We start from the raw sequence: 14616 nt of genomic DNA, 5'->3' as shown, positions 1-14616 counted from the left end.
CTAACATCATAAGAACAATTTCTTATTACTCCTACTCATAACTAAAAAGTCTAAGAGCTCTGCCCAATTTTCAATTGGCTGTTCTATCATATTATTTTTAAATTGTAAAAGATCTTTATATATATTGTGAATTAAAGGGTTCTATCAGATACAGGTTTTGAAAATATTTCCTCCCCATCTGTGGTTTGCCTTTTCCTTTTCTTAATTGTGTCTTTCAAACAACAAGAGATTTTAATTCTGATCAAGTCCATTTCAACACTTTCCTTCGTGTTTCATACTTTTTGAGTCCCGTTCAAGAAATCTTTGTGTACCCCAGTAGAGCACAGAGTTTCTCGTGTGTGTCCTCGCAGAAGTTTTATAATTTTAGCTCTTATTTTCTATATGATGTGTGATAAAGAACAAGGTTCATTTTGTGCCATACAGATAACCCACTGTTCCAGTACCATGTACTGAAAAAACTAACCTCCTTTTGTTTTTTGTTTTCGTTTTTTTTTTTAATTTTTTTTCAACGTTTTTTATTTATTTTTGGGACAGAGAGAGACAGAGCATGAACGGGGGAGGGGCAGAGAGAGAGGGAGACACAGAATCGGAAACAGGCTTCAGGCTCCGAGCCATTAGCCCAGAGCCTGACGCGGGGCTCGAACTCACAGACCGCGAGATTGTGACCTGGCTGAAGTCGGACGCTTAACCGACTGCTCCACCCAGGCGCCCCCTAACCTCCTTTTGAATTACCTTAATACTTTTTGTCGAAAAGCAATCAGCCGTGTGTGTGTGTGTGTGTGTGTGTGTGTGTGTGAACGCGCATATGTGTGTGTGCATTTCTATATTCTTTCTTCTATTCCGTTGAACAATTTATTCTTATGCCAATGCCACTCTGTTCTGATTACTGTAGCTAGTCAGGCTTGAAATTAGGTAGCATAACTTCTCCAATTTTGCTCTTTTATGAAATTGTTTTGGTTTACTCTATGTCCTTTGACTTTCCAGAAAAATAATAAAATCAATTTACCAATTTCTTTAAAAGATCTTTCTGTGGGGGAACCTGGGTGGCTTAGTTGGTTAAGCATCTGACTCTTGATTTCAGCTCAGGTCATGATCTCACGGGGTCATGAGTTCAAGCCTCACATCAGGCTCCACACTGTTAGTGCAGAGCCTGCGTGGGATTCTCTCTCTCCCCCTCTCTCTACCCCTCCCCAACTCCATCTCTCCCTTTCTCCATCTCTCTCAAAATAAATAAATAAACTTAAAGAAAAAATCTGGCTATGTTTAAAAAAAGAAAGAAAAAGAAAAGATCGTGCTGGGATTTTGACTGGGATTATGCCAAATCTACTCTATTTGAAGAGAGCTAAAACTCTAACACTAGCGAATCTTCCAATCCATGAACACAGCACATTTATCCATTGATTTAGATCTTTGATTTCTCTCAACAATGTTTTACTGGTTTTTAAAAAAAAATTTTTTTAAGGTTTATTTATTTTTGAAAGAGACAGAGAGAGCACAGGAGCAAGCGGGGGAGGGGCAGAGAGAGAGAGGGAGACAGTATCCAAACACACTCCAGGCTCTGAGCTGTCAGCACAGAGCCTGACGGGGGCTTGAACTTGTGAACTGTGAGATCATGATCTGAGCTGAGTCATACGCTTAACTGACTGAGCCACCCAGGCATCCCAATGTTTTATACTTTTCGGTGTAAAGTTTGTACAGATCTTTTGTTAAAATTATTTCTAAGTTTTTATTTTTTATGCTATTGTAAATTGATATTTTTAAAATTTATTTTCCAATTGTTCATTGATAGGGTATAAATATATAATCAATTTTGGTTCAATGAGTTTGTATCTTGTGGCCTTGTACCTTATTAGGTCTGGCAGCTTTTTTTTTTTTTTAGATTCTTTATGGCTTTCTATGTACATGATCATGTTGTCTGCAAACAGACAATTTTCTTCCTTTTTAGTCTACATTACTTTTATTTCTTCTCTTTGCCATATTACACAGCTAGGACATCCAGTACAGTGTTGAACTGACTGTAAAAGGACAAAACCTTGCCTTATTCCTGAATTTAAGTAGAAAGCATTCAGACTGTCACCACTGAGTATGAAGTTAGCTATTGTTTGTTTTTTTGTTTTGTTTTTTTCCACAATAACCTTAAGCAGGTTTAGAACACTCCCATCTGTCCCTAGATTATTAAGAGTTTCTACCACGAAGAGGTGCTAATGATTTTTTCCTTTCATTGAAATGATCATGTATTTTTCTTTTTGTCTGTTAATATAATGAACTACCTTGATTTTTTTAATGTTAATTTATTTTTGAGAGAGAGAGACAGACAGACAGAGTGTGAGGAGGGGAGGGGCAGAGAAAGAGGGAGACATAGAATTTGAAGCAGGCTCCAGGCTCTGTCAGCACAGAGCCCAACATGGAGCTCAAACTCATGAACCATGAGATCATGACCTGAGCCAAAGTTGGACAATTAACCGACTGAGCCACCCAGACACCCCTTGATTAATTTTTGGATGTTAAATGAATCCTACATTTTATTCTTAGCTTGCTGTGATTTTTTTTTTTTTTTTTTTACCGTGAACAGGTATTGGATTTGTCAAATGTACTTTCCATACCTACTGAAGTGAAAATGTGTTTTTATTTCTGTACCATATAAATATGATGAATTATATTGATAGATTTTTTTTCTTAATGTTTACTTATTTGAGAGAAAGGCAGAGAGAGAGAGAGAGAGAGAGAGAGAGAGAGAGAGAGAGAGAATCCAGAGCAGACTCTGTCCTGACAGCAGAGAGTCTGATGCGGGACTCAAACTCACAACTGTGAGATCATGGCCTGAGCTGAAGTTGGATGCTTAACTGACTGAGCCATGCAGGCACCCTTGATAGATTTTTTTTTAAAAATCAGATCATTTATTATTGTGTAACTAATCGTTGAAATCCTTAAGATGAACTGGATGCTGCAACAGCTGCTTCTTGGGTTTAGGTGTTGTTCCTTCATGAAATCCATGCTTTCATCTACTGGGATACAATTTTTAGGTGTCTCATCCAACCAGTCCCAGTGGTATTTCATCTTTTAGCCTTGGCGCTCCAGTTATACTTTCTCTTCCACTTGGCAGGACAGCCACATCTGCCACAGGTCAACTTCTGAAGGCGGTAGGCCTTAGAAACACAATGGCGGCAAACTATGTGCATTTTACTGTGATGCTTTCCAAATGACGACATCCCTTTTGTCATCTTGCTTCTGTGGCCAAGGCCAAAAAGACTGAAAGTGAAGGCACTTCCACTATATCCTACATTGATAGATTTTTTTTTTTTTTTTAATGTTGAACAAACCTTACATTTCTAGGAAAATGCCTACCTGGTCATATATTGTTATATATCATTCAATATAGGGCTACTCAGGCTTTCTATTTCTTCTGTGATTGATTTTGGTAATTTGTGTCTTTCAAGAATTTTGTCTATTTCATCTAAGTTGTGTCCAATTCTTTATTAGCATGAAGTTGTACACAGTATTCCCTTTTTGTCTTTTTCAATTCCATAGGCTCTACAGCAATCCCTCTGCTTTCATTCCCATTATGGTAATTTGTGAATTTGTGCCTTCTCTTTTGTTCTTGATCAATATAGCTATAAGTTTAAAATTTTTATTGGTCCCTTCAAAAAATAAGCTTTTGACCTCAATGACTTAAAAAAAATTTTTTTTTAATGTTCATTCAGTTTTGAGAGATAGAGACAGAGTGCAGGTGGGGGAGGAGCAGAGAGAGAGGGAGACACAGAATCAGAAGTAGGCTCCAGGCTCTGAGCTGCCAGCCTAGAGCCCGATGTGGGGCTTGAACTCATGAACTATGAGATTACGACCTGAGCCAAAGTCGGCTGCTTTACTGACTGAGCCACCCAGATGCCCCAACCTCAATGATTTTTTCTATCATTACGCATGTTCTACTTCATTAATTTCTGTCGTTACCTTTATTATTTTCTTCCTTCTGCTTACTTTGGAATTAATTTGCTCTTCTTTTTCTAATTTCTTAAGATCAGAACTCAAATCATTCATTTAGATTTTGCTTCTTTTCTAAGTTAGGCATTTCCAAACTATACATTTTCCTCTAAATATTACTTTAGCTGCATCTCACAAATTTTAATATTGTGTATTTTCATTTTCATTCTGTTCAAATTTTTTCCTAACTTCTCTTGTGATCCCTTCTCTGACTCATATTATTTAGAAGAGTATTGCTTTATTTCCAAATATTTGGGTTTTTCAAAACATCATGTTACTCATTAACAACTTTATTTCATTGTTATCAGAGAACTTCCTATATATAATTTCAATGTTTTCAGAATTCCTGAGACTTGTCCTAACATGGTCTATGTTGGTGAATGTACCATGCACACTTCAAAAGAATGTGAATTTTGCAGTTGTTTATTGTTTTATGGCCCAAAATATTATGACTGACAGGCTGTAGGGTAGCTCCTATTATCTCCACCTCCTACTTTTCATGCCCTTTTTGGTATCCTCCTCTTAAATGTGGGAAGAACCTATGCATCCTAACCAATCCTAAAATACATTATGGAAAAACTGACAAAATGTATATGATTGCATTACAAAAGACTATGTATGCTTGGAGACCCCCGCCTTTGCTAGCTTTGAAAAAGCAAGATGTTAGCTTGTGAGCTGCCATATGAAGAAGGTCATAAGGCAAGGAACTTAGGGTCTCCTCTGTCTGACAGCCAGCAAAACTGAAACCGTCAGTCTGGCAGCCTACAAGGAACTATATGCTATTAATAATCACATGAGTTTGAAAGTGGACCCTTCCCCAAGTAAGTCTCAGATGAGGTCATACCCCTGGCCAATACCTTGATTGCAGCTCTATGAGAACCTAATGTAGACAACACAGCTAAAGCATGAAAGGATTCTGACCCACAGAAACTATGAGATAATATGTGTGCATTCTTTTAAGCTGCTAAGTTTATGGTAATCAGAGTCATGCAGAAATAGATAATATATTTATGGGCTATGCTAGTTTATGTACTATGTCCACCTGAAAAGAATGTATACATGCAATTGTTGGAAATAGTGTTCCTTATGTTGAAGTTGTTCACAATATTGTTCAAATTTATGTTTTTGTTGATTTTCTAATCTAGTTGTTTCATCAACTGGTGAGAGAGGTGTTAATGTCTCCAACTATGATTATGGAATTTTTTATTTGTCCTTTTAATTCTGTCCAGCTTGGCTGCAAAATATTATGTTGCATATTATCATGCATAACATTATGCATATTATTTTCAAGTTCTGTTATCAGGCACATATTTATGATTGTTTTATAATTTATTTATGATTTATGATGGTTACAGCCTCTTGTAACCTCCTGGTTACAGACTCTTTTATTGTTATGACACGTCTACAAATACTTTCTGGTGTTGAAATCTATTTTATCAGATATTAATAAATCTACATCAGTCTTTTTACACTTACTGTTTGTATGGCATATTTCTTTGGATGCATTTTATTTCACCTTAGCTGTGCCTTTATTTTTTAGATGCATCTTTTATAAACAACATGTAATCGGGTCTTGTTTTTCAATCTATTCTAACAACCTCTGACTCTGCCTCATATTTGCCTTAGTCCATTAATGTTTAATGTTATTATTGATAAGATTGAATTTAGGTCTACCAATTTATTATTCGTTTTTATTCTTTTCTTTCCCTCTTTTTTTTCTTTTCTTGATCATTTACTCATTTCTTGGCCTTTTAATTATTTATTTTCTCAGGAATTTCATTTAAAAATATCTTTTGGTTTTTCTATCTATAATCCTTTACATTATATTCAGTGGCTTATCTAAGTCTTATAAAACACACCCTTAATTTTTTATTCCACTTACATTTAATATTGTACCACTCTACTAAACAGGTCCATAACTGTGTTGAGGAGCAGGAACTGGTGTATTATATTAAGAATGTGCAAATTATGATGTGCTGAGTGAGGAGGAATAAACCACCCGCATGGAGTTGACAGGTAGCTCCTCAGCATGTGAGCTCCTGCTTTGGGGAAGTGAAAACCTCAGGGTCATTTTGATTGAAGGCAGTTTTAATATACCCACACAAAGGAAGTAAGTCACAAGATTTGTTACTTAGAGATCCCAGAAACAGGAGGAAATGGGGGGGAGGGGTGGTGGAAGGGAAAGCAATGAGCCAGAAGGGCAGTCTTCCATTACCAAGTCATGAGTGAGTAAGTGATAAAGAACAAGGTAGCAACCACCTATTACTTATACGGTGATTGGGGTGGACGTCACTAACTTTTTGTGGTCTTAACTCTAAGTGGTTATTTTAAAAAGGTGCCCTGGAGAACACACAGGGGGAACTTGTGATAGAAATCCTGAGCTCAGGTCCTTATCTAAATGTCCAGACCCTGGGTGTGAGCAGGGTTGTCATAATGTAAAATGCCCAGGAGGCAACTAAATTCAGTTGTTTTTCTTTCATCACAATAACCCACACCCATTCCTGTCCTTTAAGCTATAGTTGTTATATATATTCCATCTACATATAACATAAATCCTGTAAGAAATGTTGTAATTTGTGATTTAAGCAGGCATACGTTTTATTTTTTTTAAGTTATGATAAAAACAACATAAGGTATTTTTCATATTCCCAGATATTTACCATTTCCTTATTCCTTTCTGAGGATCTGTGTTTCCATCTATTATCATTCTTTTTTAGCTGGAAGAACTTCCTTTGGCTCTTCTTATACTGCAGGTCTGCCAATGATAAAACCTTATAGTTTTCTTTTATCTGAAAGTGCTGTTATTTTGTCATCATCCTAAAGGACATTTTCACCGAATACAGAATTCTGGATTGACAACTGTTATTCTATTGTTGCATTTTCTTCTGGCCTCCATAGTTTCTTGGGAGAAGTCAGCCCTTAACCAAATTGGTAGTTCCCATGCACGTAATACGTCATTTTCTTCTCTTTCTTCTGTCAGGATTTTTCCTTATACTCGTCTTTCAACAGTTTGGCTATGATGTGCCTCACTTGTTCCTCTTAGTGTTATCCTGCTTGGGATTTCTGGATACTATCTATTTGTATCTTTCATCAGATTTTTAAAAATTGGCCATTCTTTTTTTTTTTTTTTTTAATTTTAGAGAGAGTGTGAGCAGGGGAGAAGGGCAGAGGGTGAGAGGAAGAGAATCCCAAGCTCAGCCATCATTTCTTAAAAAATGTTTTGCCTCAGGTGGCTCAGTCGGTTAACTGTCCAACTCTTGATTTTGGCTCAGTCGGTTAAGTGTCCAACTCTTGATTTTGGCTCAGGTCATGAAATCATGATTCATGAGTTTGAGCCCCATGTGTTGGACTCTACACAGATAGTACAGAGCCTGCTCGGGATTCTCTCTCTCCCTGTGTCTACCTCACCCCCACTCACATTCTCTCACTCTCTCTGTCAAAATAAATAAATAAACTTAAAAAAAAATTTTGCCTCTTCTATTTCTAGGACTCTAACTACATGTATGTTAGACTGTCTGATATTCTGTAACAAATCCCTGAGTCACTGTTCATTTAAAAAGTTTTTTTCAATCTTTGTCTCTGTCATTTTCTAATTGGAAAATAATCTCTACTGATCTAATTTTAAGGCAATTAAGTCTTCCTCTTCATCGGCATTCTGCTGTCAATTCCACCAAGACTTTTAATTTCAAATATTGTATTTTTCAGTTCTAGAATTATTTTTTATGGTTTCTATCTCATTCCTGAAATTTTCAATCTTTACTGGTATAATATCAAGTATAAGCATGCTATTGAGACGTGTTCCATTTTCCTGGTTCTTTATAGATCATATAATTTTCAATTATATCCTAAACATTATAAATATTAAGTTGTGGAGACTCTGGATTCTGCAATTTTTCTCTGATCATTATTTGTTTTCTTTTATCATATAATTAATTATCTTATTTGGACAAGAACTACAAACCATGTTTCTTGGGCAACAACTCTTATCTCTATTCAGATCTTTTTCTTTATTTTTAAAAAATTGTTTAAAGAATGTTTTATTTATTATTTTTGAGAGAGAGAGAGAGAGAGAGAGAGAGAGCATAAGTTGGGGAGGAGCAGACAAAGAGGGAGGCAGAATCCAAAGCAGGCTCCAGGCTCTGGGCTGTCAGCACAGAGCCTGAAGCGGGGCTCGAATTCACGAGCTGTGAAATCATGACCTAAGGTGAAGTTGAACGCTTAACCAATTGAGCCACCCAGGGGCCCCAGATTTTTTTACTTTAGTTGAGATGCTTTGAATCTGCTATCACATGTGTGATTCAGGGTCAGCAGATGTCCATCGGCACAGTTTGGGAATCTACTCTCTGTGTCTTTCCCTTCCAGAATCCCCAACCTTGCTATGTGATAGTTCAGATAGCAACGAATTTAGTAAAACACCAATTGGAAATATAATCATTCTGCCTTACACAATAATTTACCTATTAATAATATTATTTAATTATGCAGGAAACCAAAGTTTAGAAAAAATTAAATAACCAGTGCAGTTTTAAAATTACAAACCGACTTGATATACTTACCTAGCTCCCAAGATATCCTTTTTGGCAAGGCCTATTCCAGCTATCACTTTGACCCTCACAATTCGGGAATTTTCCTAAAATACAAAAATTTATATACTATTTTCATGTACTTTATAACCTATCTAAGACACATACCTTTAAATATATATATATCTCAAATAAAGTATTCAGGATATTAAAATTACTTGGAGGAATCTTTTTTAAGAATTAATCTGATTAAAAAGATATGAGAGAAAATAAAAAACTATATTGTTATTTGTGGATAACTTGATATATACAAAGAAAACACAAATAAACTAGTGTTAAACTATTACATTAAGACCTTACCTTTGCTTCCAAGAAAATTTACATACAAATTCCTAGTAGCAATATTTATCATTGTTGCTATGTACACAATAAAAATCAAGAGCTTATAATCATTTGTAATAACTATTCAAAAGGTAATTTTTTTAAAGTTTTTATTTAAATTCTAGTTAGTTAACATTCAGTGTAATATTACTTTCAGGTGTACAATTCAGTGATTCAACACTTAAATAAAAAAAAAACAAAAAACAAAAAAAAAACACCCGGTGCTCATCACCACCAGTGCGCTCCTCAATCCCATCCTATTTACCCCATCCCTACCCCCACCTCCCCAGATGGTTATTTATAGTTAAGCGTCTGTTTCTTGGTCGTGTCTCTCTTTTTTTCCCTAGGCTCATTGTTTCAAAAATCTCACTCAATAGATTGTACAGTAAATAAAACTATAGTATATTGATACTGTAATATATCAAGTACTAAATATCCTAGGTATTATATACTGTTATGAGGTTTAATATAAGAATGTCTTTTGAGATACATATTGAAATACTTAGGGATAAAATGTGATAGAGTACAATTTACATTTAAATGGCTAAGCAAATAAAATGTTGAATGTGAATGTGTGTGTGTGTGTGTAAATAAAGGAATAAGTAAAATGTTACCAATTTGTGGATCTAGCTGAGGGTTATACAGGTGTTCACTGCACTATTTTAACTGTCCTGTAGATTTTAGGTTGTTTGAAATTAAAAGGTGAGTAAGAAAATATTACAAAACAGAATGCTTATTTTTAAAAAATTCCCAAGTAAGCAAAACTATTAGACACAGAGAAATAAAATTAATAAGAAATGTAAAACACTTTTATGGATAAAATTATAAAAACTTATTGAAGAACACAAAAAAGACTTAAGTAAATGAAGAAATTTACTGTGTTCATGGATGGAATTATTCCAATTATTGTCTGTTTTCTCCAAAGTAACCTATAAATTCAATACAATTCTAACTCCCTCACCCCCAAATTTTTTCATAGGTTTTAACAATTGTAAAATTAATAGGTAAGAGTAAAAATGAGTAAAGAAGTAAACAATAACATTCAACCACTATCTTATCTTATATACAGAAACAAACTGCAACTACGTTAAAGTCTAAAAGCAAAAAAAGAATACTTTAAAATTTTCATAAGAAATTTTAGAATATTTCTATGACAGTGGGGTAGGAAAGATTTTAAAAAATACAAACTCTAATGGGAAAAGTGGTTAGATTTGATATTAAAATTATATACCTTTTGCAAGAGATGCCATGAACAAAATGAGAAGTCAAGGGGACAGACAAGGTGTTAGTATCTAAAATGTGTGCCACTGACAAATTACGATTATCTAGAATCCATAAAGAACTCCGAAAAACCTGGGGGTGAAATATAAACAGTCTAAGACAAGAAATCATAGAGAATGTACAGTTAATACATGAAAAGATATTCAATCTCACCAGTAATCAGGGAGAAATCTAATACACTGTTGTTAGGAAGTATACATTGAAGATTCATTTTGAAGAGAAATTTGGAAAACCTACTAATGTTCTAAATTAATAACTCAGAAATTCTACTTTTAGGTCTAGTCCCTAGATAAACTTTCACTCACGTACTCAAGGACATAAGCACAACAGCATTCACAGGAGTATTTCTAAGATCAAGAAATATGAAATAAGTGTTGCCCAGCAGAGAGCAACCTCATGGATTCTATTATACAATCATTCCATCATCAAGTAGTCAGTCATATTCCCTTCTGAGCAGAGGTCTGGAAAGGAGGTAATACACATATCACAGAATGTTTATTTCAATCTTCTTCTATTTCTAAATGCTTACAACCACCCTCATTCCTGGAAGTTCACTGAACAAATATGATAATGGGAATATTCTATTAGCTCTAAAACAGATGATAAATTCAGATAATACAAAAATCTTTACAAAAGATGCTAGATAAAATATGTTTCCTCTATCCCTAAATAGAACTAAATACAGAGCTGATGGTGCAAGAAAGAAGGGAAATCCTCAGGTATCAGAAGAAAGATGGAATTAAAAACCAGAGAGAAAAATATGTGAACTGAAATTTCAGTTTTCTGCAGGGACTGATTCCCAAAAAACTGAAAAGATCTGCAGTCACTCTTCCTGGAAAGTCCCACTGACTAAATAGGCCCATTAAAGGATTCTACTGGCCCCAATAGCCACATTTTTACTATACCACTTGACTGGGAAATGGCTGCACTTTATTAGGTACTGATCTCCCACACTGAATTCTGAAAATCAGAACACTTTTCTGAGATGACTTAATAAATAAATACAAACATTTTCAAGTGGTCAAGTGTAATGAAAAGTGCCATCAGCAAATAATGTTATTTGAAAATCCCAACTTTTGTAAACACAGACAAGTGTTTATAATTTAGATATAAATTTAATCGAGGAAACAATCTGAAATAGTTAATCCATATTGGTGAAGCCTCTACTGAAAAAACCCCCCAGAAGTCTCCTGGAGAAAAACGTAACAAGCATTCATTTTAAAAATTCCAGGGGATGATAAATTATTCACAGTGACAAATACATTTGACTTTTAAACCTTCTTGCATTTCCTTCCACAAAAATCAGAACTAGTTATTTTCGATGCTGCTGGTGTTAATGGATTCGTGAAGCTATACTGACTTGAGATTTTTGTCATAAAATTAAATAAGAAATGCCCTTTATTTTCACATTTCCATTCACATCTGTGCATTTTACAAATTAATGTTAGAAAATTGTCAAAATGGGGCTTTGCAATCACATCCATAAGCAGATCATACCTCACATCATCTTTGAAAATGAAGAGCATAAATGCAACTAGAAACTAAACTCTTCAATAATTTTGGAAACATGATATTCAAAGTACTGTTAATAGAAACTTGGACAGTGCTCAAATGAGGAAAAAAGAAACAAAAATTAAACAACTCTTCCTTATTCAAAACGGAAACAGACCACAGCTGTTTGCTAAAGTTTGAGTTTCCCCTCCACTCCTAAGAGAGCTTTCCTGATTTTTGAAAGTGAAATGTAAAAGTCACAAATGGCAGGCAAAGGTATGCGGCTTTTCTCAATGACAGTACCCAATAAAATGGTAATGTGTTATCTATGCAGGAGGCTACAGTAATTAAAAGCAGCTTTCCAGACCTGAGATTTTCTCCACAATTCATGAAAATAGCTACCAACTGCTCCTTAATCTTTTGTCAATGCCCCCATTTCCAGGAATAGGAAATGTAGAGCTGTCCTGTATCACCTGAGCAGTCATTTAAAATGTATTATTATTTTTTCGTCAGGCTCTGGGCTGATGGCTCAGAGCCTGGAACCTGTTTCTGATTCTGTGTCTCCCTCTCTCTCTGCCCCTCCCCCGTTCATGCTCTGTCTCTCTCTGTCCCAAAAATAAATAAACGTTGAAAAAAAAAATTAAAAAAAAAAAAAAAAGAAAAAGGGGCGCCTGGGTGGCGCAGTCGGTTAAGCGTCCGACTTCAGCCAGGTCACGATCTCGCGGTCCGTGAGTTCGAGCCCCACGTCAGGCTCTGGGCTGATGGCTCAGAGCCTGGAGCCTGTTTCTGATTCTGTGTCTCCCTCTCTCTCTGCCCCTCCCCCGTTCATGCTCTGTCTCTCTCTGTCCCAAAAATAAATAAACGTTGAAAAAAAAAATTAAAAAAAAAAAATAAAATGTATTATTATTTTTTAATGACAGGGGCACCTGGGTGCCTCAGTGGGTTAAGCATCCGACTCTTGATCTTGGATCAGGTCAAGCCCCACCCGTGTGGGCACTCTGTGCTGACAGCAAGGAACCTCCTTGGGATTCTCTCTCTCCCTCTTCTGCCCCTCCTTGCTCCTGTGCGCACATACTCTATCTCTGTCTCTCAAAAGTGGATGGACATTAAAAAAAAATACATATATATATATATAGAGAGAGAGAGAGAGAGAGAGAATCATTTAATGACAGAAAATAATTATAATGTTAATTGGAAAAATCAGGATGCAGAGTGATATTTATTCTGTGATAACTGAAAAAAGATATGCAGATGGATGAAGATTAGAAGGAAATATTTAACAGCGATAATAACTATTAAAATAATGAGATGATGAAGGTTTTTCTTTAACTTAAACTTTTTGTAAATTTTATAACTTTTATAAATTATAAATTTTTAAGTCATAATTTATAACTTTTTTAAGTTATAACTTTTTGATAAATTTACATTGAAGTTTTTTCTTTAAGAAAGGCCTGCCTTTTCCTCAAAGTCAAAATGCCATCTTTTCAAAAAGATTTCATAGTTGAAATGAATTTTCCCCTCTCGATGTTAAAGCCCACTTTTACAGCACTTATCACATATGGTCTTGTATCTGCGGAGATAAACGATGTGTCTTTCTGCACTATTAAAATTGTGGTATTTTTAGGCTCAAAAGCTAAGGTCTTAAAAAAAAAAAGAAAAAAAAAATAAAATTGTGGTATTTTGAAGCTCAGGAAACTTATCTTTTCATTATCTTTGTATCCTCTGTGAAACTCAGTAGAATACTTGGCACATAGCAGAGGCTAACAAATTCTTGATTAACCACAAAGCTTTCTGAAGTAGCTGAAAGAAGGATTAAGGCATTTTATCAAGAAAGGAAAAGTTTGTACAGTGAGCCCAGAACACTGGCTGCCAGATCTATACCCACAAAACAGATGACTGGAAGACTTCTCTTTGAGGAAACTGAATGATGCCAGGGAGGGGAGGAACCAAATGTTGTAAGTACTTATATGTGAGAACCTCACAGTGAAATGACAAGTTCAGATAACCCTATCATGCTATACTCCAGTCAAAAGTACCTGCCTACTGTACAGAGGATGTATATTAGCAAATGATAGAATAAATTAGGGAGGAGGAAGACAAGAGATTACAGAAACAGGAGCTCCAACACAGAAAAAAAGATAAAGGGGATTCTCACAATAAGGGCAAACGGAAGCCTGCAGGTGATGGCTACACATCAGGTGTAGAGTGCAAGCAGTTCAGATAGAATGCGATGTGGCAAGAGGTTGTCTCTGACAAGAATGAAGAAAAAGGAATGGATAGCTCTATATACACATACATACACTCAATGTCATATATATATGACATTTACATTGAGTAGTTTCAAAACTCTGTCAGACAGTTTGCAAATTTGTGACAAGTATACAGAAAACTAAAGCAAGGGGCACCTGGGTGGTTCAGTGGGTTCAGCCTCTGACTCTTGATCTTGGCTCAGGTCATGATCTCACAGTTCGTGAGTTCAAGCCTTGCATTGGGCTCTGCTCTGATGGCAAGGAGCCTGCTTGGGATTCTGTCTCTCTTTCTCTCTGCCCCTCCCCCACTTGTGCTCACTTGTTCTCTCTCTCTCTCAAAATAAATAAATGAACTTAAAAAAAAAACTAAAGCAAACAAAAAATGTGCCATAATTATAAACATGGCACAATGGTTCCAACATGAATAATACTATATTCACATAATGTAATAATATTGCATATTTATTTAACAAAAAATGACTAGAGTTGGAAGGAGGGATGTACTTTCTTTTTTCTTTTCTTTTTTTTTTTTTTTGGCAACATGTTATATAATTTATGGTGACCATATTTTCAAAACTAAAAATCTGAACCTATGACTGCCAGAAGTTTTCTTCCTCTGGTGTGTAAATTTACTTGAAACCTGTTACAAAATTGTAAATGCTAGATCACTCTTACTGGAAAATACATAAAGTGAGGATTATCCCAGTAAGGGT

General features: G+C 35.4%; 1 protein-coding gene and 1 pseudogene across 5 annotated transcripts in view; both read right to left on the bottom strand.

The window, feature by feature from the left end:
- NEDD4 (NEDD4 E3 ubiquitin protein ligase) overlaps nt 1-14616 on the bottom strand; it is a 139071-nt gene that overhangs the window by 114604 nt on the left and 9851 nt on the right. For 4 of the 5 annotated variants that reach the window (XM_004001640.6, XM_045059280.1, XM_045059278.1 and 1 more), the window contains exon 2: nt 8535-8608. In XM_004001640.6, coding sequence (XP_004001689.1) covers nt 8535-8608 — 74 coding nt within the window. Of the gene's footprint in view, nt 1-6638; nt 6734-8534; nt 8609-14616 lie in introns of all 5 variants that reach the window. The other variant, XM_019832379.3, reaches the window with a different exon arrangement.
- LOC102901692 lies at nt 2827-6632 on the bottom strand (annotated as a pseudogene).

The sequence above is a fragment of the Felis catus genome, chromosome B3 (assembly GCF_018350175.1).
Source record: "Felis catus isolate Fca126 chromosome B3, F.catus_Fca126_mat1.0, whole genome shotgun sequence".
In the NCBI taxonomy this organism is placed as follows: domain Eukaryota; kingdom Metazoa; phylum Chordata; class Mammalia; order Carnivora; family Felidae; genus Felis; species Felis catus.
The sequence above is the reverse complement of the archived record's forward strand: the minus strand, read 5'-3'. Positions and strand labels throughout refer to the sequence as shown.